Genomic DNA, 20,480 nt, shown 5'->3' with positions numbered 1-20,480 from the left:
ACCTCTCTGAACAGTGTCTGGGAGGCTGTGGTTGCTGCTGCACGCAATGTTGATGGTGAACAGATCAAAACACTGACAGAATCCATGGATGGCAGGCTTTTGAGTGTCCTTGCAAAGGAAGGTGGCTATATTGGTCGCTGATTTGTTTTTGAATGTCAGAAACGTATATTTGTGAATGTGGAGATGTTATATTGGTGTCACTGGTAAAAATAAATAATTGAAATGGGGATATATTTGTTTTTTGTTAAGTTGCCTAATAATTATGCACAGTAATAGTCACCTGCACACACAGATATCCCCCTAAAATAGCTAAAACTAAAAACAAACTAAAAACTACTTCCAAAAACATTCAGCTTTGATATTAATGAGTTTTTTGGGTTCATTGAGAACATGGTTGTTGTTCAATAATAAAATTATTCCATAATTCTGCACTCCCTGTACAGGTGAAGTATCACTGAACTAAATCCCTATTAGCCCTGGACCTGGTGCTTTATAGTTCTGAGTAACGAAAGAAAGAAATACGGTTTTGGAAAAACATCTGAAATTATGTCTCAGAAGGTCAGATTTAGAAATCAAATATTTAATTATAAATCATATTTTTAAAAAGCATGACTGAAAATAGAGATTTTGTACACACTAGTTATACAAAAATACAATTTATTTTGAGTCGCAGTTTCTTTACACAAACATCTAAACTCTGAACCAGGCAAAAGTCAAACCACAAATGTAAGATATTAGATATTGTAGACTCCAGTCACAGAGTTCCTGTCCCATCTTGGCTTCTCTCACCAGCCACACATTCAGCAAAACATCAACAAAACAAAGCATAAACATCGAGTGCAACAATGCTTCATAACGACAGAACATAAATAACAAATTGAAAGTACATTACAACAGGTTCCACACACACCGCAAAATAAGCTCACAACTGACAATGACACTTTCAAGGGAAATGATGGAATTCTGGGAAATCCTGGGAATCCTTTTAACAGGAGTGGAAGTTTAGTAATGGGCAAAAGACTAATGATTATCCCAGGATTTTTTATGCTTCCCAGGGCTTTCCTCTATTCAGGAAAATACCATTTCCTTCATCATCAGGTGTAATGCTGACAAAGTTGTAAAGTGTCTGAATTAAGCCACTCTTTACATCACATCACTCATATCTTTACAGCAGCAAATATATGGTTTGTAAAATGACAATAGAGTCAACAACTACATGGACTGTAGCCATCTGCAGAGTGGGAAGTTTACAACAGTACTGGAGAAGATTGTCAGTCAAATCCCTTCTGGATAGGTTACAGAGAACAAATTGGAAAAAGTCTTCAGCATCTTCTGCTGATGTTGCCTTAACAAAGGCACTTAACCAGAGAGTGTCTCAGACAGCCATGAGACTGTGTTTAAGAGTGAAGCTGGGCAGGGCTGAGAAACAACGGCAGAATTTGATGAGACAAGAGCTTTGTATTTAATGCAGCAAAAGCATCTGGAGCGTATTAAATATTGCACTTTGAAAGAGGGAGATGCAACAAGGAGATTAAATATTAGAGTTACGAGGAGTGATTGTGCATAAAGCCCTCTCATTAGGAGACATAAAAGGAAAGAAAGGTTGGCACTGCAAGGTAAGAGCAGGAGTGGATTTGGTGGAGGAGTGTCACGGGAAAGTTTTGCGTTACTCTGCATCACTTCCCCTGCAGGTTGCTGAGCTCAATGTCATCCTTGCGGCGCTTTTGTTGGGTGAAGAGGGAGCTGAACGGGTAGAGCTTGGCTTTGGCCGGATAGCGCTGACCAGCAATGTCCACCTCGTAGTCCCCGCGGTTGATGAAGTCAGGAGTGATGGCTGTAGGGAGCCCCTCAGGGCCAAGGGGTGGAGACACAAAGCCCAGGCAAACATGGCGCTCCAGGGTGTAGCTGTAGGCGCTGCTGGTGGTTGTCCCCGCTAGTTGATCATTACGATAGACGGGCTCACCCCACCACGGCCACAAGTCGAGCTCGGTGTCATGGTCCTCCAGAACCAGCATGACAAACCGTCGTGTCACACCGTCCTGACGCTGCTGAAGCAATGCCTCACGGCCGATGAAATCTGTGTCCTGATGGAGAGAAAAAGGCAGGGGGTGTGAAGAAGATGACGATAAATAGAGGAAATTAGGCCCTAAGAACCTTCACTAAGTTAGTGAAGATCAACTTGAGTAAACAACACAATGGCCCTGCTATGTGCAGCTCTGCTGGAGTAGCATAAGACCACCATGTTTTAAAGTCACCCACCTTTTTTTTAACAACACCATAAAACTTAAAACAGTCTGTGAAACCAGCGTTAAACTGTAGATGCCTTTAATCAGCACCGCGCTGACACTGCTCTAAGCAGCAGACAGCTCACCTGATGTTCCACCCTTTCAAAATGAGACAGACAGTAAACTTTACACCTGCTACTTTAAAGTGCCACCTGTTGTGCCTGCGGGTGCAGCCCGGTGACAAATTCCCTGCTGCATCATGACAAAGACTGCACCAAGATGTTGAGTGCTTTAATTATTCTACTCTTCATCTCTCATCTTTCAACCATTTTAAAGCAAAAGAGGGAAAGTTTGAAACTTAATAAGTAGAGTCAAATAAAGCATCTTATGCATTTCTATCATATTGGCAAAGTAAAAATGTAGCTGACTAACTGATCAGTCTATTAGGATGAGGCAGTTCGATGTACAAAGAAAAACAGTCTCCAATATGGGTAGGATCAGATATTATATGTTTAAAACTGTCAACAGACCTTGTCAAACTTGACCCTGAACTCTCGTCCACACTCCAGCGGGGTCGTGAAGGCGTCGAGGTCTTGACCCCAGAAGGCGAAGAATTTCTCTATGCGTAGACTTCGCAATGCGTAGTACCCTGCGTTACGGATCCCGTACTTCTGACCCACTGACATCACCTCGTTGTACACGTGCAGTGCGTACTGTGGAGAGCAGAGGAACGGGTGTCTTATACTCTATATGGCATTTCCGGTACACTGAAATGTGAGAGTGTTTTTTGTTTTTTTAAACACCATCATACATGCCAGGTTCTCAGTAATCAGACAGAATAAGCCATGCAAAAATCATATCACTTTTAACCATTAACAATAAAAACACAACAACACATGTGTGACACTGAATTATCACAATTTTAAGTCCTAGAGTCCTGGTGACTCTTTCCTACATTTGCTACAAGAAACTGGATATTTTCTAGGATTTTCCTCTGGAAGTTTGTCTTGTGAAGATACTTGTATTTTATAACAACAGAGTCAAGGCAGCTAAGGACACTTTGATTCTCTTGGGACTTTAATTGGACATAATTTGACAGTATAATTGTGTAATAAATGTTTTATCCATCCTTACACCATTTTCTGCTTTTAAATGATCGTTGTAGTATAAAAAAAATAAAAAAAAACCCTCCTCTTTCAGCCATTCCTGAACTTCACACTGCAATCATCCATTTTGAAATTTGAAAATCTTCTCTGGTCCACCAAAACCTTCAACCACAACTCTGATCCTCATAAAAGGACAAGTTAAACCCTTGATTGTTTGTGTTTTTCACTCATTCATCCTTATCTTCTCACAGTCTAAGGTTGATTCCTTATTAATACACTTTTACTTCTACCACCTAATAAAGCTTTTTTTCAGTTCTTTCCCAGTAATGATGTATTACAAGAAAAAGATCAGAATCAAAAGATATTGTCAGAAATTTTTGAATAATGTTTCATTTTTTTAATCCTATGGCTATGCTTAACTCATTCACTGCCATTGACGTCTATAGACGTCAATTACGTTTTTCAATGGGAGGGGCTAGAATACAACCTCGGGCAGCTTGTCAGTGAATTTTATTTTTTCATATATTTGTAAATAAATTGTTTTGATAAAACAACCTTTCTCAGTGTTATTTCTGTTTTATAGAAGTGAAAAACTATTTTATATGTTAGAGGTGTCACAAAGCAAGAAATATTAGTGTCAAAGGCACTTTTCTGCTTGAAATGTATTTTTCACAAAAAGCTCGTTTTCTCCCTTTTTTTGGTCAAAACAGGCATTTTTGGTGGAACCCACCTCTCTTCTACAGCTGATTACTAAAGAATGGAAAATGGTAGAAACAAGCTTTTTTTTTTTGGATGAAAGAAGAGAGTCTGTTCTTCATTTTGGTAGGTTCAGCGTTTATATGATCATAACACACAGTTTTCTGTGGCTCTTCAAAAATGAGTAAAAATGCTCAAAAACCCTGGCAGTGGGGAGTTACCTGATTTGAAAATGGCTGGCAGTGAATGAGTTAATTAATTTCCTGTGAAAGTAAAAAACAAAACAAGAAGTGTTGTTTTTTTTTGTAAATGACTTGTTGTCACCCACACTTTGGAAAACAACAATAGAAAAACAATACTTATTTCCATCTTTGGCATTTCAAGATAAAACCCAAGTTATAGAAAAACTAAATGTTGAAGAATAACGGGGAGTTGTGTGATTAACTGTAAAAAAAAAAAAAAAAAAAAAAAAAAAAAAAAATTATATATATATAAAAAATAACAACTCATGTAACATACTCATGGGTTGTTGTCACTTTATCAACCATCCTGTGACGAGGTATCTATTAAATATCTGTGTGTGTGTAGGACTGCACCTCAATGGGGATGTAGAGCATGAAACCTGGTTCCCCAGTGTGAGTCATGCTCATGACTCTGATCCCGTTGGCATAGCCCACACTCATCTCCTGTAAACACACATGCACATAAACATGGTCAGTTTACTCCTCTTGGCAGGGTGAAGAGACAGACTGATGAAACAGTCATTTAAAAAAAACAAGCCATCAGCTTTGCTGTATCTAGCTTTCCCTACCTTACAGAACATGGAGGGGAAATGGTCAGGTGTCATGGAAACATATGACAGTTCAGCAAGAACATCCATAGCTCGAGGTCCAATCAGATTTAAAGCTGAGAAGAATAAGAGTTATAAACACTTAACAGACTTTCTGGTTAACAAAGCCCACATCTGATGTTATATTACACATGCAAAAACAGAATCTGGTACAACTGTTGCTCACATTTTACACAATTAAGATGACTGCATTAAAAATACACAAGATCTACTTTCAGACATGTAATTAATGCCATCCCTCCACAGACTTCATCCCTCTGGTGTCTGATTTTTAAGGTTATTTAAATAACTGGGTTGCAAGTCGACAGTGGATTGTTTTGACTTTTTGCATTGTTTCTCCTTTTAAATGTTATATGAGCACTAGATGGCGATATCAGAGCAGAAACCCCAGTTGCTGCATGCGTACCAGTGTACTTCCAGCTGACATCCTCTAGGTGGAGGTGTGGGTCATTAGGCATGTGCTTCTTTATCCAGGACCAACAGTGGACCTGCTGGTCCGTTGGAGAGATGATGAAGAAGCTGGACAGCAAATGAGAAAGTAAGCAATTTTTAAAAAATCTGTCATGTACTAGTATCTACAGTGCCACTGCACAGATGTTTCAAACCTGTTCTTGCTGAGGCGGACCACACTGCAGTCGTTCTCATAGCCACCTCTCTCATTCAGCATGCCGGTGTGGACAATGTGTCCAACGGGAACATCCAGGTCATTGGCACAGAGATGTTGCAGCAGTTCCAAGGCTTGGTCACCTGTTGACTGAGCCATCAGGACAGAGCAGAGGATTTAACCTGAATACTTTTAAAGCTACAGTGGGGCAAAAAAGTATTTAGTCAGCCACCGATTGTGCAAGTTCCCCCACCTAAAATGATGACAGAGGTCAGTAATTTGCACCAGAGGTACACTTCAACTGTGAGAGACAGAATGTGGAAAAAAAAAATCCATGAATCCACATGGTAGGATTTGTAAAGAATTTATTCGTAAATCAGGGTGGAAAATAAGTATTTGGTCAATAACAAAAATACAACTCAATACTTTGTAACATAACCTTTGTTGGCAATAACAGAGGTCAAACGTTTACTATAGGTCTTTACCAGGTTTGCACACACAGTAGCTGGTATTTTGGCCCATTCCTCCATGCAGATCTTCTCGAGAGCAGTGATGTTTTGGGGCTGTCGCCGAGCAACACGGACTTTCAACTCCCGCCACAGATTTTCTATGGGGTTGAGGTCTGGAGACTGGCTAGGCCACTCCAGGACTTTCAAATGCTTCTTACGGAGCCACTCCTTTGTTGCCCGGGCGGTGTGTTTTGGATCATTGTCATGTTGGAAGACCCAGCCTCGTTTCATCTTCAAAGTTCTCACTGATGGAAGGAGGTTTTGGCTCAAAATCTCACGATACATGGCCCCATTCATTCTGTCCTTAACACGGATCAGTCGTCCTGTCCCCTTGGCAGAAAAACAGCCCCATAGCATGATGTTTCCACCCCCATCCTTCACAGTAGGTATGGTGTTCTTGGGATGCAACTCAGTATTCTTCTTCCTCCAAACACGACGAGTTGAGTTTATACCAAAAAGTTCTACTTTGGTTTCATCTGACCACATGACATTCTCCCAATCCTCTGCTGTATCATCCATGTGCTCTCTGGCAAACTTCAGACGGGCCTGGACATGCACTGGCTTCAGCAGCGGAACACGTCTGGCACTGCGGGATTTGATTCCCTGCCGTTGTAGTGTGTTACTGATGGTGACCTTTGTTACTTTGGTCCCAGCTCTCTGCAGGTCATTCACCAGGTCCCCCCGTGTGGTTCTGGGATCTTTGCTCACCGTTCTCATGATCATTTTGACCCCACGGGATGAGATCTTGCGTGGAGCCCCAGATCGAGGGAGATTATCAGTGGTCTTGTATGTCTTCCATTTTCTGATGATTGCTCCCACAGTTGATTTTTTCACACCAAGCTGCTTGCCTATTGTAGATTCACTCTTCCCAGTCTGGTGCAGGTCTACAATACTTTTCCTGGTGTCCTTCGAAAGCTCTTTGGTCTTGGCCATGGCGGAGTTTGAAGTCTGACTGTTTGAGGCTGTGGACAGGTGTCTTTTATACAGATGATGAGTTCAAACAGGTGCCATTCATACAGGTAACGAGTGGGGGACAGAAAAGCTTCTTACAGAAGACGTTACAGGTCTGTGAGAGCCAGAGACTTTCCATGTTTGAGGTGACCAAATACTTATTTTCCACCCTAATTTACGAATAAATTCTTTACAAATCCTACCATGTGAATTCATGGATTTTTTTTTCACATTCTGTCTCTCACAGTTGAAGTGTACCTCTGGTGCAAATTACTGACCTCTGTCATCATTTTAAGTGGGGGAACTTGCACAATCGGTGGCTGACTAAATACTTTTTTGCCCCACTGTAAATGCATTAATTAAAATTGCCTGCATAATTTAAAGAGAAAAAAAACCCCCAACAACAACAAAAATTTTTTCGAGTAGCTAGTACAAACATACATACATAACACTGATAAATATCATATGCTAGCTGGGTATGACCACATAGACAACAGTAGGTAGCACAGCAGCAGTTTTTCCCCTCTCTGCAACCCAGTTCTAATTCTAAGTTTTCCAAAGTGGTTCATGACTCACAGTGAGTTCGAATTTGGTGAAGGAGGACATGTCGATGACACAGACGGCCTCTTTGCAGCATTTCACTTCTGCTCCAACTATGTCAAACCAGTCTGGCTTATAAAAAGTCTTACTCTGGTCCAGGGACAGCAGATCTACAGAGAGAAACAGTCCAATTCAACCAAGTAATTTAATTCATTAGACAAAACTGCCTTAAAATCCGTCAAAATCATTTGCAGTCCAAGACTTTGACTAAAGTATTTTTGTACCACTGCTTCTCACTGAGACAAACCTTTTCCTGGAGGAACAAAGTACTTGGGCCTTTCAAAGCCATGTTTCTCCATCCACCGAGCCCCCTGAGTGTCTAGGCGGTCGTACAGAGGACTGGTCCTCAGCTGGCGTCCGGTCTGGAAGTCCCACCGGGGAACCTTCAGCTCATACAGCAGGGCTGAACATTGACACACAAATATTAGAAGGAGAGATAGCAGAGCAAGAATTAGAATATACTGCACATTATAATAAATATCCAACACCTATAGGATTTATAATAATTTAGCTAAAGCAACAGCAGAAATTAATTATTTAAACAGTACACCAAGGTTCAGATGACTATACAGCCTTTGTCTACTTAAAAGCATGAACCAAACACCCAACAAGGCTCACTACTCACGCATGACTTCCATCACTCTGTGTCTCAGGAAGGTTCGGCTGCTCTGCAGGTTGCCAAAGCGTTTGATGTCCAGTGGCCAGACATTGGCGGTGGGGTAGCCATAGGTCATCCACTCTGCCAGGTACCTGGATACCAAACCACACAACAGGCCATTTATCCCTTCTTGTAATGCAAAAAAGGCACGTCCACAACACAGTCTTGATCGCTGCAACTGATAAACCATGGCTGAATTATTTCAGGTGACCCAGTATTGATCACGTGCTTACGTCTAGTCTTAACAGATACAATATATATATTTGTTCTTACTTTCCAGCCCCTCCAGCAAAGGCCAGGCCTGAGGAGTTCATCCCTGCCAGCACATAGTACCCAGACACACCCGGGGTCTCACCCATCAGACAGCGCATATCAGGTGTGAAGGACTCCGGACAGTTGACCAGCTGATGGATCTCAGCTGACTCGAGACTGGGCATTCTCCTCAGCAGGGCACTGAGCATCGGCTCTGAAGGCGGAAAACAAAAAGTGCTCTAAAATGTAGCAAATGCAGATGATAATTTAATACAGTTCACTCTAATTAACTTAAACAACCAACCACACCATAACCAAGAAATATTAGTGCTGCTTCTTGTTCTTTTGCTCACCTCTATTGTTGTACAATTACTGAAAAACCCTGAACCACCTCTCACCATAAATCATCTAAGAGTCTAAAGGTTCCAGCTGCAACCTTAACCCATGTTGTTCCATCAACAGTCCAACATGTTATTCCAAAATAAATGCTGAAAATGAAAATTAAAAAAAAAAAAAAAAATCTAAACCTAAAGACATCCAGGTTAGTATCACATAAGAAAAAAGAAGGCAGCAAATCTTCATATATTCGAGAATCCATAACCAAGGTGTTTTTGCCCATTAAGATGACATATTTTTAAAAATTTAATAATGGATTAACAAAATAATCAAATGAATTGCAGTTCTAACAATATCTATTACAATACATTAATATAATATACATTCATAAAATACAGTACATTCTAACATTATATATTGTGATGGATTCTTTCAACAACCTTTTCAACCCCTACACTTATAAGATAAAATAAATGGAAAAATAACGGCTTCAGAGCGGTCGATCACAGACTGGTTTGGTGATGTGTGCTGCTATAATAAACTCTTGTTTTTATGGCAGCCTGGTATGAGAAATCTCACATTACTGGTTTAAGGCCAAGGCAAACAGTCAGGTGTATTTTTACATGTGTACAGAGAGGTGGGTCAAAATCATTTAAGGTAGCCTTAAACAGAGGTGGATAAAAATAGATATGCCCAGTCTTGCTTGCTTCCTCAGTCTTCTGTAGCTGTTAAATGAAACCAATGAAGGTCTGACTTTGTGTTGTTATTTGAGAGGCAAACCTCATATATAATTTTCAACATTTTAAGACGCAGTCTACAACTGTGGCTATTTTACAGCTAAGAAAAACTAAACACACCTTGCCTTTGTGCTACATTAATGACAGGAGAGTTGATCAAGTGTTCTTCCTATTCAGTTACTCCAGCCATTAACATTATACAATTCAGTGCTGCGGGCAAGACTATTTCAGCTGTCACTGGGCAAGCAGCAGAGTATTGTAAAGTGCCCGACTAGTATTGTAAGGTTAAAGTCCTGCAATATTAGACAGAAAACACCAACAATCTAGTAACTCAATTTGCGCAAGTATTCAGTAAAGATTGGTAGGAAAACGTCCAATTGACAGGCTGAGACCCCCAGCAGAGCCAGGCTCATAGTGGGTCAGCAATCTACATGAAAGTGGTAGATACAGCTGTTACTAGAACCTGACATTCAACATAGGTCGATAAACCATGTTCCTAAAGCTGGGGTTATTTATTTGGAACAATTTTTAATGAATAAAAATACAACATTAATACTTTTTTTTTTTTTTACCAAAGTGATCCCAGTCCTCCTGCATGTTCTGGATCTCCAGCTGGTTGCGACCCTCAGTGAAGATGGGTTTGGGGTTTTTCTCAAAGCCTCCTGACAGAAGGCCTCCCTGCCACGGCCGTGCATATATCCTGCCATCCATATCAATCACCACTAGCAAAGAGACACATAGTTAGAAACATCTCCTGGCTGGACTTGTTTTTAGCCTTTCAGCAGGCATTACCATATTGCATATTGCTAAGCACATTATTTGGCTAAGTAAAAAGGTACAGCCTGTGCCCTAGTTTTTTCTTTTTACTATGGGACTAAAAAAAAGGACTAGACATAATTGTCGATCTGATATAAATTGCAATTCGTTAATTAATTTGCCAAAAAACAGGAAAAAAAAAATCATGAAGTGAATGTTCTTTAATACAGACACGATTTCAGCTGGCTACACAAATTGGACTTTAAAATTCAATAGTGTCTACTGCAAAGGTTACTTCCTAGCTTTTTAATATGTGAGACCTGGTGTCTTGGGTGGAAGTGGCTCCTGGAGAGGTTTGGTGAGGAGGTAGAAGTGTTCACATCCATGGAGGGGAACTGACACCTTCGTCTCACTAGCCTGGCCCAGCTCATAAGCCCACTGGAGCAGAAACAGTCAGAGCAACCAAATACAATCAGAACAATGTGTAGAAACAAGATACTTATAGTCACCATAGGAAACAACTGCTTCAACTAGTTTCAGAGGGAAAAAAGATTATGAAATAGAATTAAATTATTATTATTATTATTATTATTATTATTATTATTATTATTATTATTATTATTATTATTATTATTATTACGATGAAGGAGAAGGAAAAAATTGCTGCCTGTCCTGCTTACATATTTTTGACCAAGCATGACACTGAATTTCCACAGAAACAAAAGTAATTCCAAAATGTTTACAGAGGGGTTTTTCTTTTTTGTCACAGATTCCATTTCTCATGGTTTCAGTCTTATTAATGCATCTCCCATAGAGCAATCTACCTGTCCAGCACAGCTGACAAAATATTCACATTTAATGGAACCACGGTCAGTCTCTACAGCTGTTACACATCCCTTCTCTACCAGAACCTGCTGAACACTGGTTCGCTCCATGATCTGAACCCCTGAAGGAGAAGAAAGAGGAAACAAAGGACAAAAGAGGAGGTTACAATTATAGGGTGGGCCAGCAACAGCAGAATACACGATTTATGGTCTACCAAACCAAACTGCAAGTTTGTGTTACCTTGTCCAGCTGAAGCCACAGCAAGGGCATGGTTAACATCTGGTGGAGACACGACAGCATCTTCAGGAAGGTGGAGTGCGCCTACCAGGTCATGAATGTTAACAAGGGGGTGGAGTTTGGCCACCTCTTTAGGTTTAATAATATTACAATTGATCCCCATTACCCTGTGAATGAAGTGAAAGGGTCAAAAGTCATTTATGTTTTTAAATCAGTGAAAGGGGACAATCAGCTGACACTATTATTATTTTAAACAAAAACTTTTGAGTCCCCAAAAGCTTGTCCTCACAAAGCCACTAGAGCTTTACAGCTTAATCCACATAGCTGTGGTCTAAAAACTAACTACAGGACTTACTTCAGCCTTGATGCGAGGCGCTTAAGAGAAATGAAGCGATCCTGATTTTGAGCCAGACACAAAGACCCTGTCTTCACATAACCTGCAACACATACCACACACCACATATGACTCAGTCTATAATTAGTATTCTAGCTTTGCAGCTTGTTTATTGCTGGTGCACATCAAATGATATCTCGGACTTCAACAAATCTGAAATGTTTCTAAATGCATTGAGACAGAAGGCAGTATGTCACAATTTGCTCCCTTGTCTGTTTTATGCTTTAGAAGCTATAATCTGGGAAGATACAAATGCAAACTGTTCTATAATCTAAATTAATAATTAACATTTTAAAAAATATGTGGTGATGTGCATGTGGGAACTGTTAACTATCAGCACCAATAGTAAAATGGTGAAAAAGCAAACCCTTCTAAGAATAAAATAGTTTTAAAAAATTAAAAAAGTTAAATATGACAAAAGCCAAATTCTGTAAATCATCCCACCTGTTTTAACCCCCGTCTCCTCCTCCAGCTGCTGGTAAAGACTACTGGAGTAGTTGGCCATTTGACACTCGATGGAAATGGGCTTGGCCACGCTGACAATACCAGCACATAGTCTTGTTGTTCCTGCACCAAGTCTGGTTAGGATAATAATGGCCAAGAAAGTATTAACACAACAATATCAAATCTAACATTTCTTTCCACTATCACCTCCTAATGTTAAAGCTATCCCTACTCTCATATAATATCAGTGGTCTGAGTCAATAACATAAAGAACATCTCTCTCTTCGTGCTAATTTTAAGACAACAAACACAATAGCTTATCTGTAATTTGTTGAGCTGAAACACTCACCTGCCCTGCTCAAGTAGTACAATATCAGTCCAGCCCAGTCTAGCCAGGTGGTAGGCCACTGATGTTCCCACAATACCTCCTCCACAGATGACAACCCGGGCCTGCCTGGGCAATGGAAGCAGCTGGGAGTCTCCACTGACAGTCAAACACCGAGGGGAAGTCCAGAGACCCCTGCCTACCAATCTATACCCCGTCTGGTGAAGCAGCCGCAGCCGGGGGAGCATAACAGGGGACAGAGCCCTGGAGCTCCGCACACAGCTGGACATAGCTGTGCTTTCTGCAATAAGAGACACGGGATCTAAAGTTACTCTATAACCTTAAATAGAGGACAGTACCACAGTGAATACAGCAACAATGACCCTAACTTTACAAATATCATGATATAATTTTAGTAACATATGATCCGTTTTCTACAGTTTGCAGGGTGTGATATAGACCTCTTGTATTATTTTAAGTTGCTGTATTTTTTTTAATCTGAAATAATTTGATATTTGCTGTAGATAGGGTTGTGTCAATGTCACAGTTTCATTTTAATTTGGCTAGGTAGATACTAATAAAATTATTACTACACCACAATCTATACATCTCTGACAGTACTGCTGACCTTTTCTGCTAACAGCATGGATTAGTTTGCGTTCTAAAGTTGCTATGTCAGGGCCTTTGAAAGTGTCTACTATAAACCAGATTAAATTGTCAACACTGGAAGTCGCTAGTTTCCATAAGGTTACAAAGATGCACTGCTGTTCCTAAACTTAAGTTGCTACATTTAGCTTAACCAGACATAATCGAAAGTAAATACAACATTAAACACTTTGAATAGGGCCTGGGAAATCAGCAAGGTGAACTTACAACAGTCCTTCAAATGTCTTGCTTGTATTATAAAGACTGCTGTTAGCCTTGAAGCACTGCTTTAGCTTTACTTGTATTCTTAGCAGCACAGCTAGCTTTAGCTAACAGCATGTCGGTATCTTTGTGATTTTTTGTGATATTTAGATTAGTGGTAGATACCTAGCAGACGTGTAGATGACCAAAGTCACGCACAAAGTTCCTAACATTTGGGGGGTATGTGTTGGTACTACTAAAGTTAGCACTACTGATAATGTTAGTCACATAGCACAGCTTAGGCTATCGAAAAGCTAGCCAATGTTTATTATTTTTGCTAACACGACGGCTAAACCAGGCAGAAAATCTTCTCTAATCATAACACTTATTTTTCACAACTACATTAAACTTACCGATTTAGTTAAGTCCAGTGATTATGATATTTCAACAGAAGGATAGTCACTAAGGTGTAAATGAAAGCCAAATTCAGAGACTCCCGTTAGTTAAGTGGTACCTCTTCCGGTATAACCCTTCAAAATAAATTACGTCTGCGTCTTTTTAGAATGGCTTCAGTAGCGGTGGAGCGGTTATCAGCGAAAACATTGAACTCATCCAACTCAAATGCTTAGGGTATATCTAGAAAGTTGCAAACCTACTTATTGTTAATCTAATTATTTTTTCTAAAAATTTTATTTTTTTTCTATTTTTATTGTTTGTTTGTTTTTTTATTGTTTGTTTTGTTTTGTTTTGTTTTATCTCGAATTTACCTTTTCTTCCTGCCCCTTGTGCTGCTGTAACAAATTAATTTCCCCAATATGAGATTAATACTAAATTTCGCAGTGTGACTTTTAAAATATGTTAGGTTGCTGAATTGTTGCTGCAATGGACTACTTGCACTAGGGCATGTGACGTATTTCCGTTTCCAAATACTACCGCTTGGGCATTTCCGGTATGTTTGTTTATCTATCGTTTGCTATGCTAATGTCGCTTCAGAATGAGTATAAAAAGGAAAGTATTTAAAACAGAATATTTTCAAAAACAAGAGAAGAAATACTCCGAGCATTGCTGTGTCCCACTTTGTTCGGCTTCAGCCAAATTTAACGGCATACTAAGTTTTCATGGCTTTCCGACCCTTTCCGACTTGAGAAGACAATGGCTGGTAAACATACGACGGGATCATTTCACGATTACCTCTCACACCAGGGTCTGCTGCAGACACTTTGCCAGTGATCAACTCATAGAGCCAACAACCCTCGGTGGTCGAAGGCGGCTTATTAAAGGTGCTGTACCAACACTTTTTGAGTGGAATGGCTATAAAGTTGAACCACCGCGGCCTGGTGTTTGGGAGAGAACGGAGCGACGCCCAGAACTAGTTCCTCCTGACGATCAAGAAGACCACAGTCTTACAAGAGATCATGACTACTGCTCAGTCCCTGAGCCGTCTGCATTGGACATATCTGCATCAGCTGCAGAAGACCTGTCCAAAGACGTGGAGACTCTGAGGAAGGAAATACAGGAGTTACGTGTCCAGCGAGAATTTGGGTTACAGCGTTTTGCTGGCTCCGACACTGACATCCGATTCTATACCAGGTACACCTAAGTTCTATCCAAGCTAACTGTTTAAAATATACCAAGGTCACCATCAGTTAAATTTAGAAAGTTTTTCCAGTCTTAATGAAAACAAAATAGATATTTACTTTTTCTCTGCTGACTGTATGTTTCATCTAGATGCTTTAGTATTTAAACGATATTCTAATGCTACAGATAAAATACAACACCAAATACTCTTAATCAAACAATTTTATACAGCATGTCATTAGCATATTTGTCACAGTTTACATTATTTTTATGTCAGTGTGTAATGTTAATTAATGATTGACACGATGTATGTCTCTCTCGTGAATAGATTTCCAAGCTATGATCATTTGATGGCATTTTGGTTTTTGATTGAGCCTTGTATCTATAAAATGATCCGGGTTTCAAAGGCCAAGTCAGCTGCCAATCGGAACGAAGAAGTGTTGACACCTGCACGCACATCAACGGTAGGTTATGGGTTTGTTGGTAGTTAGAACTAGAGGTGTAATGTTATTGTATTTATGTACAATAACATTACATTATGTACAATAGCGCTAGACTCAGTATCCTACATACATACACCTGTGTACTACAGCACCTCATTGTTTACCCCATGGTACAGTGTAGTATGCATAACCATTACAAAACATTTAGCCAAGAAAAGCATAATTTTACTTGTTCATAGCTTAAGGAGTAACATTTTCCCTTTTGTTTTCACCTTCCAGAGGCAGCTGCTACAGCCAATTGACGAGTTTTTTCTTTTCCTGGTTTTCCTGTCAGTTGGTTTGAAGGAGAGGGACCTGGCACACCGATTTACCATACACCAGTCCACAGTGAGCCGCATTATTGCAAAATGGACAAATTTTCTTGCCACTGTACTGGGGTCTCAATGCATTTGGCTTACACGTGAAGAAGTGCAAGCTTACGTCCCTGAGGAATTCAAAGATTTCTCAGACACCCAGATGATCCTTGACTGTACAGAGCTGAGGTGTCAGACACCATCCTCACCACTTCTCCAAAGTGAAATGTACTCTTCGTACAAATCCCACTGTACGATGAAAGCCCTGGTTGGCATAGCTCCACATGGTCCAGTGACATTCATCTCTAATCTGTATGCTGGTTCGGTTAGTGACAAGGAACTATTCAAACAATCAGGCATTGCTGAGAAGTTGACTGAAGACATGGCAGTGATGGTAGATAAGGGCTTCCTAATCACCGATTGTTGTAAATGCAAAGTGTACTGCCCACCTTTTCTATCTAAGCAGAAGCAGATGCCAGCATACCAGGTTAAGGAGACGCAGGCCATAGCCAGACTCAGGGTACATGTGGAGCGAGTCATTATGAGGATAAAACAGAACAAACTTTTTGATAGCATCATTACCATGTCACATGTTTACAATATCAACCAACTGTTTGCAGTAGCATGTATGCTGTCAAATTACCAGAACACAGCATTAGTTAAAAAAATGGGTTAAGTGAGACAAGATGGTTTTTTCCCAAGACACCGGTGCCAGTACAAGTAACTTATGGAAAATGACCTGCAGCTGAGGCCACTACAGTTGCATTTCTTCCTTCTCAGTTGACAATACTTGATTACAGAAATAGTACTTGAGTGCTGATAGTTGAGTTTCAGTTATTAATAATTCAAATTCATTGCAAATGTTGAATGTTAATAATACTGTTTAATTATACTACTATATTACTATTCAGATTCAACAAAATTGTTTATCAAAATTATAAAGTAAATCACTAAATCGTTTTAAAATCATCATACCATTTGTCATTTTCTTCATTCAGTTGTGTTATTGTCTAAATGTATATCAGTATGCTAGGCATGGAGTTTTAAATACTTACCATGTAAATAAGTTCTGCACAAATTCAATCTTTTAATGTGTGTTTTTAAAAAATGAAATTGATGCCATTGCTTAAATAACTGTTTATTGATTTCACATAAAAGTAACATGTAACAACAAAAGAATTCATGAAATATATTGCAAATAAAACCTCAGTTATTTTGTTCCAGCCAGCCTGAAGGATCTGTTTTCCTTTTTGCTATGTTTTCACTGTTCATTTTTCCCCAAACACGGGTATCTTGGCATATATATGTGAAAAAATAAGTAGTCAGCCTTTTCTCTGATTGCATTGTGCACATCTGTATCCATGTATATTCTTTGCACTAGGTAGTCCTCTTGTGCCCACACAACAAAGTCACACCACTGCATCCCACTGATGAGCAGTTGTCCTTGCACTTGCCAATAATATGCGTGGCTCTTTTTTAGTTTAGGGGTACCACATTCCATTTGCACATATTTGCAGTCAAAGTTTTGCACATTGGGACATTTGCATTTGACGAGGCCAAACTGGGGGTATTCATTGGGGTCAAAAACAACACCATCAGGAGATGCAGCAAGCCAGGGGGCAATGGGGTGAATGACCAGACCACAGGGTGAGTAGTTAACATTCATTAGCCTACTATACTCTGCTGCTATTGCAAGCTCCATCTCAATTCCCCTCCTCATGTCTGCTGTCTGCCTTGTTCCCTTCAATATACGCTCTGCTAGTGACTGCAGAGCTCTGGCCTCTGACGTGACACACCTCCCGAAACCTAGAGGCAGTCACTCTGGGCCTGCAGAGCTGATGCCACTCAGACGAAGAGCTTTGCTCACGTGTAGCTTCCTCTATTTTGTGAGCCATTTCCAGAGTTACAGACAAGCTTTTCAGATGCAGAAGCTCTTCTTCTGAGCACACAAACACACAATCTGATGGCAAGATGTCATACCCCTCCAGAGGCAAGTGCGGTGTTGGTGGTGCATCACGGTGTAGTGTGATGTACCGGGTTGTCAAAACCAGCTGCTGATATGACAGAACACTGCCCTCCTGCACCAGCCCAAAGGCACTTTCCACAAGGGGCTTGTCAGGTCTCATGTTCATTGTGGTCACAAGTGGCCTGTCCTCAATATTAAATTTTGCATATGCCTCCGTTATTCTGAACAAGCAGGGATCTGGTAACGGACCCACCATGCCTCTGTAGAAGCCACTCCTAAAGAAAACATCAATGACAATAATGTAAGAAAGAAGGTTGTTATACTGAACAACAACTAAACTAAAAAGGTGTAAAACAGTGGTGCATAAGTTAGAGACTGGGATGTATATGTACATGACTGAGTTAGCAGTCTTCAGAAAGTGTAATGTTGTATGTAAATTAATACCTATTCTGACACATGTATGTATGAACAAATAGCAACATACATTTGTAACACATGAAACCAAATTTTACAAATCTAATTACCGTACTCCAGTCTGGGCCACCCTATTTGGTACCGGCTTAGTGAAGATCATGGAGTTGATGGGTCCTGGCTTCACACCCTAACAGAAGACACATTTACTATGGATGGTGTTGCTGTTCATATGTAAACATGGACTAATTCAAAAACTTTAACCTCATTTAAATTACCACTGTCCGTGGCTTGTGCCATTGCTGTTCAGATTCCATGCAGCTATGCACAGGGGGGACAACTGGCACTCTGAGTTGTGAGTAGTGTGCTGTTTGGAAGAGCAATGCCACTGTGTGATTGCACATAACAGCGCCTGCCACACAGGAGCACTCGCTATGTGTCAGTACCACCGGCGATGAATCCAGAAGCTTAATCTAAGAAGAAAGAACGAAAATTAAAAATGTAACATCTTCATGGAAGAGCCGAACAGGAACATAGTTCAGTGTTATGGTTACTGACCCCTACAGGCTTACCCTCTTGAATGCTTAGTGTTTCTTTCTCTCCCTATTAAAACAACTTAGCCATCCTTGATAACTGTAATAACTTAGATTGTGTATATTTGCAGTATTAATTTGGTGTCAAATGTTTCTGATCACCCACACACGTTGCGTAAACTATCCGACTAGTCAAATTAGGAGTGATAAAGCAGGGAGACAAGGAAAACATTCAAGTTGATGGGCCTTTAGGAATGAACTTAACTAATGCTTAAATAAACTGAACCCCACTGAACGGGGATTAACAACTTTACACAGCTTCCTGCCTGTGTGGTGCCTCACTCTTCCTCATTGACTTGTAGCACAGGGCTCTCACACCGACCTCCCCTGACAACCTGTCTTTATTGGACACTGAATAAAGATACAAGTACCATTAGCATTATTTCTGTATTACTCATGTCAGCACGTCTTAAACATATATACTTTACACTTAGCAAGAGTAGCATTAGGTAGTTAACTACCTCCTTAGTTAGCCAACTACATAACGCTATTATAACAGTGTCTAACAACAAAAGTGACATTAGTTAAGAAAACCTCAACTATAGTTTCGGACGACATAAAACACCGTTTAAGAAAACATGTAATATAGAGAATTGACATCAAATGAAGGACATAGCGGAGTAACGTAGTGTTTGCATTTGACGTTAGCTAGCGTTTCTTTGTCGGTTAATTTACGTTTTCTTACCTTCGTAGTTGTGTATATATGATGCAGCATATAACTTAAATCCTTTATCTAATTGCTGGCCGGGGTAGTCGTCAATCTGCAAATCCGATGAACATCAGTGATGTTCAATTTTGGGAGCTCTTGTAGGCAGCGAGTGTGGAACGTCGCCATGGTTTAACCACACCGGAAGCACTGGGGCAGGACTACATAGAACGCGGAAGTGATTGTGCAAGTTATTCTTCTCTTAAAAATATCAGCTAGGTTTGCACATCTGGAATATTTAAACATGTCTTTGGTTACATGGGGCCATGTACCTCATTATCGAAGTTTTTTTCTTTCTTTCAACTTCTCAAAGTCAGATTTATCAACACAACTGTCTATGCATACTTACAGTGTTAGGTATTCTGTACAGGGTTGGACACTCCTTTGCCTTGAAAACAACCTTAAATTATCTTATTATTGGTTTAATAAGGTGCTGGAAACATTCCTCAGAGATTTTGGTCCATTTTGACATGATGGCATCACGTAGTTGCTGTAGCTCTGTCAGCTGCACATTCTTGATCTAAATCTTCAGTTCCACCACATCCCAAAGGTGCTCTATTGCATTGAGATCTGAGACTGTGTGGAGGCTATTTGAGTAAAGTGAACTCACTCCAACAGGTAATACACTAGATGTTTCTTAAATGTGATGTTCAAGAAACATCAAGTGCATTAACTTTTTGAAGCCGCCTCTACTCTAAAGGAATATGAACATGGCCACCAGCAATACGCAGAAAGGCTGTAGGGTTTAAACAATGCTCAGGTGGTAAGGGGTCCAAACTGTGCAAAGAAAATACCCCCAATATGATTACACCAGCAGCAGCAGCCTGAACTGTTACAAGACAAGGTAGGTTCATGCTTTCATGTTGTTTAAGCCTAACAGAATGTTGCACTTCTATATTCATTGGACCAAGGCAGTTTTTCTAGTCTTCTATTGTCAAATGTTTCTGAGCCCATGTGAATTGTAGCCTCAGCTTCCTGTTCTTCGCTGACAGGAGTGGCACCCAGTGTGGTCTTATGCTAGTGTAGTTCTGCTTCAAGAGTTGACTTGTGTGCCCAGAATGGCCAGAGGTCGACCATTC

General features: G+C 40.2%; 3 protein-coding genes across 5 annotated transcripts; 1 reads left to right on the top strand and 2 right to left on the bottom strand.

Moving 5' to 3' along the window:
* Positions 1–640: 640 nt before the first annotated feature.
* pdpr (pyruvate dehydrogenase phosphatase regulatory subunit) lies at positions 641–13,893 on the bottom strand. The gene is made up of 18 exons (XM_082528838.1): positions 13,765–13,893; positions 12,530–12,806; positions 12,181–12,314; positions 11,698–11,779; positions 11,346–11,509; positions 11,105–11,226; positions 10,601–10,718; positions 10,097–10,246; positions 8,473–8,665; positions 8,167–8,291; positions 7,789–7,944; positions 7,518–7,651; positions 5,483–5,631; positions 5,284–5,396; positions 4,839–4,933; positions 4,624–4,713; positions 2,756–2,938; positions 641–2,084 (listed from the first exon to the last, which is right to left on the bottom strand). The coding sequence occupies exons 2-18, from the start codon at positions 12,793–12,795 to the stop codon at positions 1,677–1,679; spliced, it is 2,682 nt and encodes an 893-aa protein (XP_082384964.1). The 5' UTR covers positions 12,796–12,806; positions 13,765–13,893; the 3' UTR covers positions 641–1,676.
* Positions 13,894–14,155: 262 nt separating this feature from the next.
* Positions 14,156–16,401, top strand: LOC309704948 (uncharacterized protein; the record flags this gene model as incomplete). The annotated part of the gene is made up of 3 exons (XM_082530468.1): positions 14,156–14,941; positions 15,258–15,393; positions 15,652–16,401. The coding sequence occupies exons 1-3, from the start codon at positions 14,346–14,348 to the stop codon at positions 16,399–16,401; spliced, it is 1,482 nt and encodes a 493-aa protein (XP_082386594.1). The 5' UTR covers positions 14,156–14,345.
* A 542-nt stretch (positions 16,402–16,943) lies between these two features.
* Positions 16,944–20,036, bottom strand: LOC309704956 (uncharacterized protein; the record flags this gene model as incomplete). Of its 3 annotated transcripts, XM_082530491.1 has the most annotated exons (5): positions 19,381–20,032; positions 18,950–19,046; positions 18,381–18,575; positions 18,216–18,292; positions 16,944–17,966 (listed from the first exon to the last, which is right to left on the bottom strand). In XM_082530491.1, the coding sequence occupies exons 3-5, from the start codon at positions 18,504–18,506 to the stop codon at positions 17,429–17,431; spliced, it is 741 nt and encodes a 246-aa protein (XP_082386617.1). In that variant the 5' UTR covers positions 18,507–18,575; positions 18,950–19,046; positions 19,381–20,032. The 3 variants fall into 3 exon arrangements, with proteins under 3 accessions (XP_082386617.1, XP_082386616.1, XP_082386615.1); XM_082530490.1 differs by having other exon boundaries at positions 18,381–19,046; XM_082530489.1 differs by lacking the exon at positions 18,950–19,046 and having other exon boundaries at positions 17,429–17,966; positions 19,381–20,036.
* Positions 20,037–20,480: the final 444 nt, after the last annotated feature.

The sequence above is a fragment of the Aulonocara stuartgranti genome (assembly GCF_965226115.1).
Source record: "Aulonocara stuartgranti genome assembly, chromosome: 1".
NCBI lineage: Eukaryota > Metazoa > Chordata > Actinopteri > Cichliformes > Cichlidae > Aulonocara > Aulonocara stuartgranti.
The sequence above is the reverse complement of the archived record's forward strand: the minus strand, read 5'-3'. Positions and strand labels throughout refer to the sequence as shown.